Source organism: Mastacembelus armatus, chromosome 11, assembly GCF_900324485.2.
Source record: "Mastacembelus armatus chromosome 11, fMasArm1.2, whole genome shotgun sequence".
In the NCBI taxonomy this organism is placed as follows: Eukaryota; Metazoa; Chordata; class Actinopteri; order Synbranchiformes; family Mastacembelidae; genus Mastacembelus; species Mastacembelus armatus.
In genome coordinates this window covers 18,308,890-18,325,717 of record NC_046643.1, presented here as the reverse complement: position 1 = coordinate 18,325,717, position 16,828 = coordinate 18,308,890, and the positions used below count along the sequence as shown (strand labels likewise).

At 40.3% G+C, this 16,828-nt stretch overlaps 3 protein-coding genes across 5 annotated transcripts; 2 read left to right on the top strand and 1 right to left on the bottom strand.

The window, feature by feature from the left end:
* Positions 1 to 551: 551 nt before the first annotated feature.
* Positions 552 to 9,696, bottom strand: ak2 (adenylate kinase 2). Of its 2 annotated transcripts, XM_026300419.2 has the most exons (7): positions 9,507 to 9,696; positions 8,632 to 8,757; positions 7,632 to 7,742; positions 7,084 to 7,178; positions 5,281 to 5,353; positions 4,242 to 4,461; positions 552 to 825 (listed from the first exon to the last, which is right to left on the bottom strand). In XM_026300419.2, exons 1-7 carry the CDS (start codon positions 9,603 to 9,605, stop codon positions 818 to 820), a joined length of 732 nt encoding a protein of 243 aa, XP_026156204.1. In that variant the 5' UTR covers positions 9,606 to 9,696; the 3' UTR covers positions 552 to 817. The 2 variants fall into 2 exon arrangements, with proteins under 2 accessions (XP_026156204.1, XP_026156203.1); XM_026300418.1 differs by lacking the exon at positions 552 to 825 and having other exon boundaries at positions 2,511 to 4,461.
* Positions 9,697 to 10,330: 634 nt separating this feature from the next.
* LOC113126762 (galactose-specific lectin nattectin-like) lies at positions 10,331 to 13,829 on the top strand. The gene is made up of 7 exons (XM_026300885.1): positions 10,331 to 10,465; positions 10,680 to 10,757; positions 11,474 to 11,614; positions 11,848 to 11,925; positions 12,395 to 12,546; positions 12,651 to 12,775; positions 12,851 to 13,829. Exons 1-7 carry the CDS (start codon positions 10,387 to 10,389, stop codon positions 13,038 to 13,040), a joined length of 843 nt encoding a protein of 280 aa, XP_026156670.1. The 5' UTR covers positions 10,331 to 10,386; the 3' UTR covers positions 13,041 to 13,829.
* Positions 13,830 to 13,948: 119 nt separating this feature from the next.
* Positions 13,949 to 16,828, top strand: LOC113126763 (CD209 antigen-like protein C). 2 transcript variants are annotated; one of them, XM_026300886.1, is made up of 7 exons: positions 13,949 to 14,070; positions 14,245 to 14,293; positions 15,222 to 15,335; positions 15,604 to 15,675; positions 15,981 to 16,132; positions 16,225 to 16,349; positions 16,431 to 16,828. In XM_026300886.1, exons 2-7 carry the CDS (start codon positions 14,266 to 14,268, stop codon positions 16,618 to 16,620), a joined length of 681 nt encoding a protein of 226 aa, XP_026156671.1. In that variant the 5' UTR covers positions 13,949 to 14,070; positions 14,245 to 14,265; the 3' UTR covers positions 16,621 to 16,828. The 2 variants fall into 2 exon arrangements, with proteins under 2 accessions (XP_026156671.1, XP_026156672.1); XM_026300887.2 differs by having other exon boundaries at positions 13,984 to 14,063.

Sequence of the window (16,828 nt, the reverse complement as noted above, 5' to 3'; positions counted from 1 at the left end):
AGCTTCGCCCCGCCGCCCTCTGACGTCATGGAGGAAAGCCCCTGTCGGTGACGTCACACCGCCGACCATCCGGAAGCTCCACCCCGTGACGTCACATCACCTCAGGACCCAGTTTACTGTAAATATGTACTATTTTGTTGGTGGTTTGTGCTCAAAATGAAAAAGTAACTATTTCTCAGTGAATTTAACACTAGAAACATTTCGGAAAGATTTAGTCCATTTTTCATTAAAGTGACGGCAGAACAGACGTTTGCACAATTTTGTAGGTTATTATACAAATACAACAAATATTGCTTAACTTCTTTCTATTTGTAAATGTAGATTTTTATGTATGAGCTTAAACTATGTAAAACGACATTAAAACACCTTGTTGAAAGATAAGCAACCTTCCCACTCCCTTCCTGTCTTCATCCTTATTGGTGCCATATTTGGACTTAGACAAAGGTAACTTTAACATGTTGTATGTTAAGAATTCATCTTGGTGCTTCTTTTGCGTTTTAGAAAACCTGTTTTTAAAAGTCAGTGCAGCAGAAAAAATACACCATTTTTTATTGATTGTAGAAAAGCAATATTTATTAGAGGGAGACGTGAGGAATATGACAATAAGACGTCTTTGCTCATGTCCTGTCACAATCTAGAGGGAGTAAAAAAATGTGCTGACAACTTGAGCCCAACAGCACTGAAAAGTTACCCTTAACTTATGAAGTTTAAGGAACCTCTCTATGGTCTCACCCCCCTTCCCCCCATCTGTCCACCCACCAAAGCGCTTTTGCCAGCTCCAATCCTTCGTCTCAGTGGGAATGGAGCAGCTCAGGATTCAACCAGCTGGAAGACAGAGAGAGAGGGGAAGAAAGGTTTTGGGTGAATTATGGGAAACAATTAACTGTTTGGGTCTTTTAAATGTTGGAACTGTCAAGAATTTCCCCAGTTCCTCTCACGGTGCATTTAGGCTGTCAGTGTTTACTTTAAACCGCACATTTAAAAAGTCACATTAATTTAGGTCGAGCAAAACAGTCAAGTCTTCAGTCAGGTTTAACCTCTGCATAAACATATAAACATTCACTGCTTTAAAAACAACAACAACAACAAAAAACTAAGGCATCACTGAGCACAGCACAGAATATTAAGGGAAATTTAGTGTGAAATTGTCTCATGCTGAATAAAGGAGTGAAATCTGCCTCGTGGGACTTCTGAACATCTGCTATTGTTTTTCATCACAAGAGCCCAGAGGGAACAGAAACACATCAGCATTCACAGGAAAGTGAAGCTAACAGTCTGCAAGTTTCCAGTGACCATCAACACACCAGGTGACTACAGAGCAGGGAGGAAACCACCAGGTCAAGGATGAAACCCCAAACAAAGGAAGAACCAGACATTTCTGTTGCTTAAGTTAGCTGAAGTGGTTTTCCTCCAAATTTCCACTGTATCAGTAAATTGCCATAAACTGTCTGTGTCTGGAACAAAACGCAGTTCTCAAGTACTGGACGTGTAAAACACTGGAACAAAAAGAAGGTCAAACAGACCTCTGGGAAAACATGTCTGAAGGTCTGAGTGTGACCAGCATCCTGCAGTGTGTCTGTCTGATCCATTTTATTTCACACACAGACATTTCAGTGCTTATGCTGAGAGACCTGACAGATCAGCACACAAGCACCAACACTGACTTCAAATCTCACCAATATACATTTCAATTCAGACTAAATTTGAACTCAAACTACAGCCATCCAAAATAAAGTTTAAAAAAAGAAGTATGTATGGCAGGATGTTTTACAGTTAGTGCTACACGCCAACGCAAAATTCATTTTTTATAAAAAGCCATTATTACAGATTTTTACATAAAAGCAAGGTTTATATGAACAGCATGCAGTCTGTATAAAACAGCTTCACATTGTTGCATGATCTGTTAACTTATGGTCAGTCTAGTATGTTTTAGATGTCACTGCTTAGTCATTTACACCTGCAGTAACATCTTTTCCTTATCCAGCTGGGGGCTGCAGAAACAAGACGTGAACACAACACTGAAATAAAACCTTATGGGATTTGTTGAACTTTTGAGCAAACACTGTTGCTTGACACACGCAGCAGTTACACAGAGACATTATGATGCGTTTAGAGTCATGTTGAGCCTAATGTTCACTCTCTTTCAGCTCAGTTTTTGGTCTCTACCAACAGCTGGGGCAAACATCTGGCTGTTTGGCTGCTAAAGGGTCCACTGTTCATCAGCTAGTTATGAATATTAGCAGTTTACCATTTGGTGCAGAGCAGGTGACCTACACTGGGTTTTTAGAGGTTTTCGCACCTGAAAACAGCTGCCTGCTGCACCTTAAAACTACACCACACAAGCAGTAAGAGTGAACCAAAACAGTAAAGTTGTGGGTTAAACAGTTAAAGGCTCTAACACTGATGGGAACTGCAGATTCAGGTGATATTTCACTGTTTGCGATGGAATTTACATTTTTATTATTACAATTTCTCTTACAGTCCCTTTAAAGTCTTTTTCCCCATTACTCCTACAGTTTGGTCTCAGTTGTATTCAGCGAAAAAACTAGATCACACTACAGTCCATACCAGGGAAAAGTGTAGGTACCTCTTTAGACCATCATTAAAGACACACCTGGGGTATGTATCAGTACAACACACTGAAAATAATCTGCATTCCCACTGACAGATTCTGACATGTAAACATCTGGAGAATCTAGTGTCTCAGAAATAGTTTGGTCATCTCAATTCTAGAAAATACATGAGCTATCAGGAGGAAAACTGCAGCAGCATGTTGCTGTTAACATTTTTAAAAAAAAAAGTGATGGTGTTGAGCTTCACTGAAGTGACATGACAGCATTTAACTCTGCTTTCAGCTTCAGTGAACACACCGCACAGTGTCTCACACTGAAGAGCATATTTGTTCTACCAATTAACCACTTCAATAAAATGTTAATTTTCAACTCATGCAGACCTTGTGATGTCCCAAAGGTCATTCATTGAGTCTGAGAAAGCAAGAGCAGAGGAGGAGGAGAAAGACAGAGCTGGTTATCATATCTGAACAGAGGGAGGGAAAAGAAAAAGAGGAGGTGCATCAGAAAGTGAGACATGGTTTGAACTTCCAGATTCCACCTGTGAGGTGAGCTGGAGGTCTGGCACCGAAGCATCAGCTGCATTGTAACCTGCTGTTTTGACGGAAAACAGATTCACTTCTTATGAGCGACACAAAACTGATCTGGTCTACTAGCACATAACTGCACCATTCCCCCATGTTTCCTGCCTGCAGCTTCACAATTTACTGATAAAACTTACTGTTTAAATTTTTGCTTAGTCACCCGTTCTTGTAAATACTTCAAAATTGCACTTTTTGATTGTTTTTGTAATACTGCTTTTTGCACTTTATACTGTCCTTGTGAGCTGCTTTAACAAATTAATTTCCTTTCGTGGTATTATTAAAGTTTAATCATATCTTATAGGAAATTAAAAAGTCACCTGTTCTTATGTAAATTAGACATTTTAGACCTTAGTTTAATTGCTTGCTTCGATTGTGTCTGTTTAAGCTAACTTTAGCATTTACATCAGGGTTTGCACTAAAGACCCAGACACCATGAAAGCCAACAGCTCTGGTTCTGTGCTACAAATTAAAACCCATGCGAGAATGGCAAAGAGGACTGAAAATGTCTGACAGGTTGGACAATGCACATCTGATGCTTCTGTTGTGTTTGCACTCTAGTGAAACAAACAGGAAAATTGTAGGTGCATGAGAATCAGAGACTGATGAAGCGCAAAGGGCAAAGTCATCGATTAAACAAGAGCAAACCTGTCCAGTGAAGGCAAATAATATGCAACGTGCATCGAAAACTTCCATCACCTTGTGGTGAAAAGCACACGTGCACGGCATTCTCCTCTGCAAAATGTCAAACCTTAACCTTCAGTGGTCTACAGGGAAAGAAGCAGCAGGTGCTCAGCACCAGTTTGCTCCGTGGGTATTGATCAGTTCTTTGTCGGCTCACTGTCTTACAGACTTTGAAGAGCAACAAAAATACAACTTTTAATTCTGTTTCTACAACAGAGACCACACTGTTGGAACACTGAATTCCTCGAACTGCTGAGTCTCCATACTCCACGTTTACACCTTTCAGTTACATTTTGCTGCCACTGTGACATCACTCTTGTGTAATCACCACCACAGCAGAGGAAAAGAACCCGGTGAAGGGGAAATGGGAAAGCAAAACTTTAAATGAAGAACACTTGGTCTTTACAGGCGGTGGCTCGGGCGGGGATTTCCGTGGCAGCGGTGAAAGCAGCTATGATGGAGGCGAATACGACATTGGGATTCTGGGCAGCGTCGATGGCTGTGTGCAGGCCCTTGGCTCTGTAGTAGTCCACCAGAGGGACGGTCTGCTGGTGGTAGGCGTTCAGACGGGAGCGCAGCGTCGTCTCATTATCATCACTGCGGCGGATGAGCGGCTCACCTGTCACCTGAGGGCAGACAAAGACAGAAAGAAGGAAGGAAAGAAAAAAAAAAAAAAACATACAATGAAAGAAGATAAAACATGAACAAGTGAGATGTCTAAAGTCAGTGTGCAGTCAGACTGCAAGCTAAGTTTGCATTTATCCTTCAACCACACACGTCTTGTACTGAAATCTGTCACTTCTCAGTCACCAAAACAGGAGCATTTAAACCAAACCAAACAAATCTGACATAAAATCTGTCTATGTGACATTTCACATTAGATCATAAAACTTAAAGAGAATAGAAACACAGTCATTGAAGTTTACTATACTTTCTGTGCTCACACTCTCCGGTGGCATTCATCAGGACCTGGTGGAAACTACAAACTCATCCTGCAGATCTGAGCACAGACTCACTCTGACCTAGGAAAGGTTCTCTGGTGAGAGCTTTCCTCACATGTCACAGGTCTTTAGGAAAATGATGTGCTTTAATAAAAATTAGAACAAAACAGAAGAGTTTTTGTCCTTCCTCACAGACTGTGACATGATAATTTACCTTGAAGCAAAAACGCCATGTGATCGACCAATCAGGTTAGTCAGTGCTAAATGCAGCTTATTATAAATTAAAACTATTTCCCCTCTAAATCTCTTCATGCACATCTGCTTCTTTATGTGTATAGATTTAATAAAAAGCCAAAGTCTTTTAACCAGAAACATCTCAGCATATTTAATCTCTCCAGTATCTGAAACATCCAGAATGTGGCAAAGCATTGAGCTTTGGGGCTGGCAGTCATTTCTGGTAGATGGTCTTTTCACCAGAAGTGCTTTTGAAGTGAATGTACTTACATCGTCCTTCATGGGCTCTTTGGGGGGGTTGAACTCCTCATGGTAGGAGCGACCACTTGGCTGATGAATTAGTCTGGGGGAATGGGGAGAAAACAGTGAGAGGAGGTGGAGGACAGGACAAAGACAGAAGAAATCAGAACGAGAGCAGAGGAGGAGGATGAGGGTTTGACAGCCACAGTGACTCACTAATTACTTAACTCTCCTTTCCCCAACCCACACGCTTCCCTTGTCCTACTTGGGTTTTTTAAAAGGGCAGCAGCTGGCCTCATCCTCCCCACAAGGAAACCCCACAGTCAGCAAGACAGCTCTCTGCAAACTGTGGTTTCTGATGGCAGGGTGTCACAGTGCGGTTATTGTGAAGTAGGAGGACATGTGTTGTCACATTACACCGTTTTCAGACTTGCTGCATGTGAATCTTTACTTGTTGCTAAGTGGAGGAAGAACTGAAAAAATGGAAACACACCAAGAAACAAGATGCTGCTGCCAAGTAACTTTCTATAAAGTGAAACTTGGATTTAGTTGGCTCTCAGCGCTCACACCACACAAACAAATCATTGCCAGGTGAAACCACAGTGAGACTTACTGAGGTGTTCCCACTAAATAAGCCTCAGTACTAACTTGTCAATGTGGTGACAGAGCTGGATCTGTTAAAGCTCAACACCTTTTGCACAAAGTAAACAGTCTGCATCACCACAATCACAGTGCCAATTCAACTGAACTTGGCCTAAAATTCAACATATTTAAACTCCCATGACCCTGGTTAAGGAATAAGCGGGTATAGATAATGGATGGATTTTATGAACTTCTGTATGTACCAACTAACCCTGCACACTATGGCTCCTGAGTGTGAGTTCACTTTCCATAAAGCACCACAGAGACATTGTTTTGGTTTGCTTGTACAGTCACTTCTAATAACATAACCATCAAAGTTACTTCTCACTATAATTCTGTTTCTCTGGACATTTAAACTTGTGTTAACTGATATTTTTTTGGCCACTGAGGAGCAGCAGAATCACACTGTTAACACTGACAATCACTTGCTAATTCATACTGTACAACCAGCTCACACATATTGAGCAACTTTAGCAACTTAAGTCCTGAGCCCTTTAGCACAGCTTTGCTCCAAACTCCTGAGAAATATGTGGCTCTTTAACCAGTGTTCAGCAGCTAGTCATGAAGCTGCTGTTTGGTGCAGAGCAGGTCATGTACTGCTGCTGTGACTGTGGTCAAACTGAAGTGAAACAGTCAATATGTTAGTTGAGAAACTGAAACAAGCAGCTAAAGGACACTGAAACTCCCAGTAAGGCTGAGAACTAGAGTCAGGACACAATTCTCGGCAGTGTGTGTTTTTTTCCTATGCATAAGTGCCTTTGGAGAATCATGAAAAGTAGTTTCCTCACACTGTTCAAAGGAACAATCCACCACTCACATTGAGCACACCTCCTCAGGGAACGACACATTGGATTCTTGAAAGGATTCAACTTGCGACCGTCTTGCCACAGGACGCTCTCAGACTCCTTCAAGTCACCTTCTCTGTTAATCTCATACTTTCACACTCTCACACAATCTCCCTGTCCCAGACTGTTGTGTTAACATGAATCAATCTACCTGTGACAGAATGAGGAGCTTTTCCTGTCAAAGAAAAACCACCAACCTGGCAACCCATAAACCACTGCTGTCTACTGGCTACATGCCAGGGAGAAAAAAAAAAAAAAAAAAACACAAAAAAAAAAAGAAACGGACTGAATAATTTCTCTGATCTGATCTCTGATCTGATTAATTCTCTCTCACAGTGACTCCTACCTGCCACAGATTCTGCGGACCAGCAGCGAGTCCTCAACTGCAAACTCAATCACAGAGTCCAGCTTCTCGTGTCTCTTGTCCAACAAGTCGTCCAGCTGGAAGAGACGAACACAGAGGGAATCAAAACATGTAGCATGACTGACATCCACAGACCCGCACAAAACTAGATCACTTCCAGGCATTAATCTCTAATGTTTGTTTAGACTGCACTAAATAAAAACTTGAGCTGAGCATCCAAAATCTACACTGTCATACACGGCATACTGTGGATTGTAACATTTAGGGATTTTTTTTTATATTACAGATGACAAATGTCTTTCCCCCCATAACTTAAGTGGTGTAATTTTCCTAGACACTTCTTTAATTTCTACACAAACTAAAATGTAAAATGTTTTGGTCTTTAGGCAGAGATTTCCTGGAGCCACTGTAAGTAAACAGGTGTATTTCCTAAAACAAACTATTCTTTTACATTTCGATTTTGAGCCACAACTTATTGCGGGACAGTTGAACTCTTCTGAGGGAGCAGTAGCATTTAGATAAACTCTCACCATCTCTGCTTGTTTGACTGTTCGAGGGAATCCGTCCAACAGAAATCCTTTCCTGCAGGCTGGTGTGCCCAAGTTCTTCTCTATGAGCTCAACAACCATCTCATCACTGACCTGCAACAGGACAACATGAAAGGCTCATTCATGTATTCATCACAATTCAAATGAGAGAACACATATTTACACTGCTAAGCTGTTTCTGACACAAGTGACTGCTTCAGTGTAAATTTCCATCATGAGAGTAAAAACAGTCATTTAAATAGCCTTGTTTATACAGTGGCTGTACTTAGGCTGGTACAGCAGCAAACAGCTCTGAGGGAGCTATTGCTTTAACACAAGAAGTTATGCAACAGTTGCATTAATTTACACAACACTGCTGTGCATAAACACAAATAAAAAAGACAGATTAGAGACATTACAACACATTTTTATTTTGGTCTCAAGAGATAAATCAGTCTCAAAAAAAAAAAAAAAAAAAAAGATCGAGTAGGCTCATTTCTCCTAAAAAAAAAAAAACCTCCTCCATGAAGGTTTTAGAAACATGTTGACTCCACTGTATGATCACTAGAGAGAGTCTGAATTGTAACCGAAAGTTGCGCGTTCGAGTCTCAGGACCAGCAGGAATTGTCCACCTTCAATACCATGACTGAGTTGAGACCCTTGAGCAAGGCACCGAATCCCAACTGCTCCCCGGGCACTGCAGCAATGGCCGCCCACTGCAAAACTGGTATTACTTGACCTGACAGCATTACTGACAGCATGCAGCTGAAGCCTGAAGTGAAGGATGGGAAATTTGTCAGGGAGCGGTCTTACTGTTGTTACTGCCCAGGCTGTGTAACCTATTTTAGGGGATGTTCATGCTGAAGATAAATAAAACATAAGACAAGTATTCATATGGGACTTAACATGACGTGCTGTAAAGTCAACAGAGGCTCAAAGAGAGGACAAAGGGACAGAGGAGGAAAAATAACCACAGAGGTCATGAGATGAGTGGAAATGTTACCAGTTTGCCGGCATCCATGGTTGCCTTGAGCCTCTTGCCGAGGTCGGAGCCTGAAGCCACCATGGCCCTCAGCATGTCGCCGGTTGCCAGGTGGCAAACACAGTAATGCTCAGCTAGCCGAGGGGCCTGCAGAGAGGGGGAGAGAAAAAAAAGCACTCATGTTACATTAAAGCCAAGCATGATCAGCACCAACCTGCTGAATGTTGGAGCCGGTTGGCTGTGCTGTTTAACTTTATTCTGCCCACGGCTCTGTCAGACATCCAACCACCTGCATCACTGCATGAAAACAGTTTGGCTGTGTAGTTAACCAAAGAGTTCACACCAACTGAACTGCAAAAACTAATAACAGGCAAACTCCAGTAACTAAGGCAAACTATTACAGAGTTGTGAAACATGTATTATATAGTGTTTCAGAAAATGTCACTGCTTCTATCCCATCCAAACCATGTCCGACCTAGTCTAAACCAAAACCCACTATTTTAGACTTACCACATGAATCCTGCTGCTGTGCTGGAAATATCATAACTAATCATGTGCTTAATGTGCTTGTTACTTTATTTAAGTTCCAAGATATTTTTAGAAAAAACTCGTCTGTCGTTAACACCAGGTCCAAGAAGCTCTTGACGAGGAAAAGCTACAAAACCACTGTCACTAAATCACAAAAAACCAACTGGTGACAACGTGCTTTTTTAAGGTTAGCATTAGCATTAGCTACTACTAAAAACCGACCATGCTCTGACACTTGTTTTCCCAAGCTAATAGCCAACAGCTAACTGCTACAGGCTAACAGCTAAAAGCTAACCGTTACAAACTGCTATTAGCAGCTAAAAGCTAACAGCTAGCTCCTTTAGCTCGCATGGGCGTCTCTGCCCTACCTGAGTCCCCTTCCCAGCTCCGGGTGGTCCAAGCAGGATGGCACGGATCCCCTCCTGCACATCGGCTATTGCCTCCTTCAGCTGCGTGCTCGGGGCCATGTCTGGACCGGAACACCACTAGGACAGAAACTTTAAAACGAACTGTCCGTACGGCCCCGGTGACACTTCAGCCAAGTTGGCCAGGAACGGAAGTACCGCCCCTTCCGAGTTACGACAACGTTAAACCCCGCCTGTCCTGGCATTTGATTGGCCGTTAGCTTGCGCTGTCAATTATTGTCAGCGTTGATTGGATGAAACTTGAGTAATGCCTTATTGCGTAACGTTCTACAAGTCCTACATTCAAAGGTCTAAATATTAGTATTAACTAGTACTTAAAGTACTAAATGTATCGTCATAGAATAAGATATAAATTATTATTATGTTTTTCAGGTTGTGTTATTTTTATCTACTTTTATATTATATGCAAATACCTTGTGTATTAATAAATTGAATTTACAAAGTAACTACATATTTAAAATGTTGTGGAGTATAAGAACAACATTTAAAGATGACTTTTTTGTAATTGTCATTTATTTTATATTGTGACTACTGATTCAACAAGAGGGAGAAAAATGATTTAAAGGAAAACTATAGAAATCCTAACCAACCTTACAGTACTTGTACTTACAGTACAGAAATTTTATCATAACCTAAAACTCAAATTAAATAAAAATTAATCAGAACTTCATCTAACTTTAATGTTAGAGAACATTCATAAACTACTTATCTACAAAAAGGAAGTGACTTTTTAGGCCCTACCCATCCTTGGGTTTCATAAGGGTGATTTTTTTTTAGCTGTATGCAAAGGAAATGTCGAAATAGTCTGTACTTCGCTCACTGAATGGCACTGATCAGGAAAATGCCTGAAGATGTGTTGTACTCTGAAGTCTTGTTTGTAAAGGAAAAGGGAAAAGCCAAAGGTGAGTTTGAAGTTTTCATTCTTAAAGTTAAAATCAAATTTACTGACTGTGAAAGTTGTACATGAACTACTTTAAGTCTTGTGTTCAGGTTATTCTCCTCTTCAACTTTTAAGAAAACACTTCCAGATACATTACATACATTTTCTTTTCCTTGACAGAGTATGAGAGACAAGAGATAAGATATTCAATGTACACATTTAATTTTGTGTTGCAGGCAAAACTTCCACATCAGATAAAAGTCTGTACTCTGAAATTAACATCTCAAGAAAACAGCCCTTCACAGAGACAACCGGTAGGTGAAAACAGCCACAACAGACAGAAAGGTGACCAGCACCCACCAATAAGTAGTTACCATGTGACAAACAACCACCACAATGCGCAGTGTTTAGTAATACATATAATACGATGGGGTTTTTTTTGTTTTTTAAAGTTTTTGTTCCTGTAAACGGTTTGAAACCACCTGAAAATAATGTATTGTCCACTCAAAAAGGAGAACACATATGTGATTTTCTTGAACTACATATTGTCATTTCAAGGTACATTAAATAAACAAATTATGGTGAAGATTAGAAAATTTGATATTTTCTGTTTCTCACCTGAACAATAACAGGTACAATAATAGATATAAATGAAAAAAACTCTGGTCCATATTAGGAAAATTGATGTTTGTTATTTCTCACTTTTCCGGTGTGAATAAACTTTTAACAACAATAGACGGTTTCTTTGACATGGACTTCCAGAAGCAAATATTTTGTGTGAGCACACATTTCTGCCATTAATGCGCTGAAAGGGATAAAATCAGGCAGAATATCTACTTCTCTGTCTTACTTTAAAATCTTCTGAAAAAAAAAAAGTATTTAAGGTTTAAGTTTGATTTCAATAATTTTTATTTGGACGTAGTCTGCAGTTGCAGCTTGTGGTTCACATACAGTGTGCTCAGAATAATATGAATACAATGCAACCTAGTGTCATCTTATAAAATAACTAATCTATTATTATGTTGTACAGGAGTCCACGTCTCTTCTCAGGGTTCAGCAGCTTCCCAGTCTGCGGTGTCAGGCAGAGGGTCAAAGGTCACATTAGAAAGGCTGGTCCTGCTGCTCCTCTGTGTTCTCCTGTCAGCTGCTGTCGTTGCTCTTGGTGTTGTCGGTGAGTGTGTACAGTGTTTTCATTATATAGACTGACATTGAAAAAATTAAGCGGCTGATTAAAGAAAATAAGGGGCAAAACAATGCAAGTCTACTTTTTAATAAGGGGTAAAATCATCGTGTCACATCAGTCACGTTTTTGCTTTTTGAACCAAACCTCTATCCAGTGGAGATTATATAAACATCATCACACTGTCATTTATCAACTAATGACACTTTGCTTTTTTGAATCAGGTTTTGATCATTTCCGCACCAAGAAAACGTTACAAACACGGGAAGACGAGATCATCTCTTTGAGGAGAAATCTCACAGGTACAGTAAACATATCTCGGTGTGGAACATGTGACACATTGTGGACTAGACATGTTTACAATCTTTATTTCTAACAGATGTCAGATTTTAAATCTTATCATTCCTGTATTCCTGGTGATATTTCTGCTCAGCTCTTTCGACTGATGTGTGAAAGATGTTTTTTTTTTTTCTGGTTGTGGAAAAATACAAATGAACTCTTTATTTTCTTCCCCTACAAAAAGAGACAGTGAAACAAAACTCCAACACCAAAATGTAAGTTATGGGTTTGGGCTTTGTCCCATGTGGAACCTGAGCTGGTGGTGACCGACAAATAGAGTGAATGAGTCAAACAGCAACGTCATTATTTCTGCATGACTCAGCATCTGCAGTTGCAGGAGAAAACTGCTCAGTTAAAAGTTCCTGCTGCTTCCAAATCACATGTAAACACTCATTTCTTCCTGACTCAAGTGTTTCTGAAATCTCCTCAAAGGTGGGACTAATGCGAAGTGTGAAAGAGGCTGGGAGCAACATGGAAGAATGTGCTATTACTTCTCCAAAATAAGAGCATCATGGCAAGAGAGCAGGGACAAATGTGAACGTCTCAGAGGAGACCTGGTTAAGATTGAAAGCTGGGAGGAGCAGGTATAAAACACTGCTGCAGGTTCATGTTCTCACTTGTTTTACCAGCTCAGCACAGAAACATCATGTCTCACAGAATAATTCTTTTATTAACTCTTCCTGCTCAGGAATTCCTGGATGAAAGACTGAAAGAAAAAATGGAATATGATGAGGACAAATTCTGGATCGGACTCACAGACTCAGTGCAAGAAGGCACATGGGTGTGGGTGGACGGCTCAACGCTGATAACAAGGTTTGATTGGTGTGCTCACATTTTAGTCTTCATTATCAAAGTCACCAGTCTGACTGATCCTCTCCTCTCTGTTAGTTTCTGGAGCATGTCGGAGCCTGACAACTGGAATAAAGAAAATCCTGTTGGAGAGGACTGTGTGAGGATGGGGGAGCAAGGTGCATCCAATGGCCTGAAGATTTGGTTTGACAGAGCTTGTAACAGCCCAAATAAAAGCATATGTGAGAAACTTGCTGCTGTTATTGAGAAAGCTGATGCAGAAAAATAAAGTTAGAGCTCACAAATGTTTAAAGTTGCCTGCAGACAGATCTGATGGAGAAATTGATTTAAATTGTAGGAATTCACTGATACAGCTGCTGTTTTCTGTATAAAGTCTGTTTGCACAACATGCCTGATGAAATCACACGAAACACAGTGATTTCAACAAACACCATTAAATTCATGTATTTATGTACCAAGTACAAGAATATTCTGAGACTTATTCAGCTTGTAAAGTCAAGCAATAAACAAATGAAAAACAATGCACTTGTTAAACTTGATCTTATAGGAAGTGCCAGTTTGTGTTTTTGTAAAAGTCTGACATCAGCAAGGTTCAGGGGAAGTTGTTGAAATAATGTGCTGCAACAAAAAATGTTCCAAACTTTGGTTTCAACACCGTTTGAGTTGCTTCACTAAAGTATTTACAGAGTTTAAGCCAAAACTGTGAATTTATATTTAATGTTCTCCACAGCTGATGATAACTGATCATAACTGCCCACATACACAGACTCTGACGGTTCATATCTACGATCGATATTATCTCTGTACATGTTTCCTGTGATGCAGTGGCACCAACACAAACAGCCCCAGATGTTTGAAAAGTGTGAAAATGGACTGACATCTACCAGCTGAACCAACATCTAGGAATAATTACTAAACACGTCCATGTTTGTGTTTAATAATTATTTTAATAAGCTTGGAGCATGAGGTGGAAACCTGTCCTCATTTATGTTTTCTGAAATAAACATGAAATGAAACATGAAAGTGGCTCAAAAGAAATAAAGAAGGGCAAAATGTTGATCTGTAGTTTGACTGTAACACAGCCTGAATCTTTAGTTTGATCTAAATGAAAGGAAATGCAAAGAGAGGGGAGGGACTGAACCGCAGCCTCCTCCTCAGGATCTTTTAAACCTGAAGCTAAACAAGATGCAGCGTTTTGAAAATCCCTGACAGTCGCTCAGTGGAGAAACCCTGGAAGCTGCTGCTGCTGCATGTTGATGCTAAGAAGCCTAAAGAGAGAGCAGAGGGAAAAGTCAGTGGTGAGTCTTAAATATGACACCTCATGTGTTAGTGTTATACCAGCACAGCTTTTGAAAAAAAGTTCTTTGATTTGTGGGAACAGTAAAATAAGTTTAGAGAACAAATGTAAAACAGCTTCACGTATCCTTCCAGAAGGAGCCAGTGACACTTTGGTTTTCTGCTTTTTGCTGCAGATAAAGCTTTAAAGACTCACAATGAGGAGAGTGCAGGGCGACATAGAAGGTAACAGACAGAAGAATGTGTGTTCTTGCATAAAAACTGTATCTGTGTAATTTTTACAAACCTGAGACCAAACTCAGCTCGTTTTACTGTCAACGTTCATATAAAATAAGAAAATAAGTAGATGTATGTATTATTCCTGAAGGTTTCTGTGACTCCTGCACAGGAGATATATATATATATAGTTATAACAGAGTTATAATGCTGCTCAAAGGCTTTAGTGCAGATTAAAACAACAATCCAGTTAACTGAAGATAAATAGATAAGACATAAAAACATTCAAACAGCAAAATCCAGCCCGACCTCCTGCTGGGCTGTTTACTGTCACATTTACATTCACTTTCTGCTTTTACCTCTTCCCTTTGGACAAGTTAAGGTTCATCACTGGACTGGAAATATTTGGATAGAAAAAATGGAGGTGGTCCCAAACTTCTGAGTGGTGTCTGTACATATGATATCTACACCATTTATCTTTCTTTTTTCTGCTGATTTTAGTGAAGTGCCTTCTCCTTCAATGAAGGAAGCCACATTTGAGATGTACCATCTTTATCAGATGACCACAGAAACTTCCTGTGAAGTTGCTTGTTATTAAAGTGGTGCAAACAGGCGTGTTTCTAATCTACTCTATAATTAATGTAACTTTATTAAATCCCATCCAGAAACGTTCAGTAAAACATTAAACAGCGTCAGAGATTATTCTATTGTTTGTCCATAATAGATGTGCTGAAAGAGATTAGAGCTAAATTGGATAATTGGGAGTGAGTAAGTATCAGTCGTCCTTAACACAGGACAAACGGGCAGGTATACACAGGAACAGGGCGACATGACAAATCACAGATTTTACTTAAGTGTAGTTACTTTCCACCACTGCTTAGTTCCCATTAGCACATGCTGTAATAATCTGTGTGTCATGTTCCTGATCGTTCAACAGTCGTCTCTCAACGAACCCAATCACCCCGAGGGTCAATCGTCACAGCCGAGAGAGGAGCCCTGCTGATCCTCAGCTTTGTCCTGGCAGGCGCCACCATTGTGATTTACCGTCTCTGTGAGTTCGGACTCTTTTATGAACGTACCTTCACCTGCCAATCAATCAAGTGAATAATAAGTGAACTGAGCAGCACAAATGTGCAGACTCATCCTATTAAACAGAAGAAAAGCACAGCTGTATATTCTGAAGGGGTTTTATAGCAAAACCAGACTTGATCTGCAGGAACATCTGCTCTCAGACTGAAACTTTGAGGGTGTTTCTTCTTTGTGGTCACAGTCCAGCACCGACTGATTTACCACTGTCAAGTTTCTTTCTTTGAAACCAGATTCCGACAACATGGAAACCAAGACCAAACTGCAAACTCTGAAAGACAACATTGAAGCTATCAAGAAAACCGGTAAGTCTGTCAGAGGAAGGAGTGAGGTGGTGTCGGAATCTCTGGAGCACTGTGCCTTCATGACACAGCCAAAGATCAGCTCAGTGATTTTTCTTTATACTGTAAATTAATGCTAAGACATGAAAACAATGAAATGTCATTTAGTAACCTAAATGTTTTAAGTAGCTACTCTGCAAATATGATGTGTAGATGTAAGCAGCTTCATGAGTTTGTTTTCAGTCGGCGTGCCTGGGATTAAAGCACAGTGTAAATGAAAAATATGTCCCTTTCAATAAACATTTGCTGCACTGTCACTGTCTGGACAGGAGAGTTGTGCATGAAATGTGAAAGAGGCTGGGAGCTACACGGAGGAATGTGCTATTACTTCTCCAACATAGAAGCATCGTGGCAAGAGAGCGAAAGCAAATGCCAATATCTCGGAGGAGCACTGGTGAAGGTCGACAGCAGACAGGAGCAGGTATCAAACTTTGCTGCAGGGTCACAAACCACACTGACATAGTTTCTGAGGTTTTTGAACAAAGAGAAAAAACTGTTTCTCTTTTCGTTCAGGCATTCCTGGATGAAAAAGTGACAAGCAAAATGAACTATGTGGCAGACCAGTACTGGATCGGACTCACAGACTTGGAGGAAGAGGGAGAATGGTTGTGGGTGGACGGCTCACCGTTGGACCAAAGGTTGGACTGGTCTAAACACTTTTTCAGTTTTCGACATCACTGTGTTTACTGAACTGGTTTTTCCTCTCCTCCATATCTTAGATTGTCTTTCTGGCAGTTCCATGAGCCAGACAACTGGAAGGTGGAAAATCCTGATGGGGAGAACTGTGCACGGATGGGGCTGCAAGATGGATCTTGTAAACTGAAGAGTTGGTTTGATAAATCGTGCAGAGCCCATCTTAAAAGTATTTGTGAGAAACCTGCAACTGTCTCTGCTCAACTTCAGCTTTGAAATCTCAGCTCGTTAAGACCCGGATAAAAAAAGTGTCTCACTGTGAAAGCTTTTGAAATATTATCATCATCATCATCTTATTATTATCACATTCACTTTCTACACTTTGAATCATTTTAGGTGTCTCTGCTGCCTGAAATGTAAGAGAACCGAACTCAGGTTAATGTTATAAATCAGAAAACAAGTTTAATAAACTTAAGACATTAAA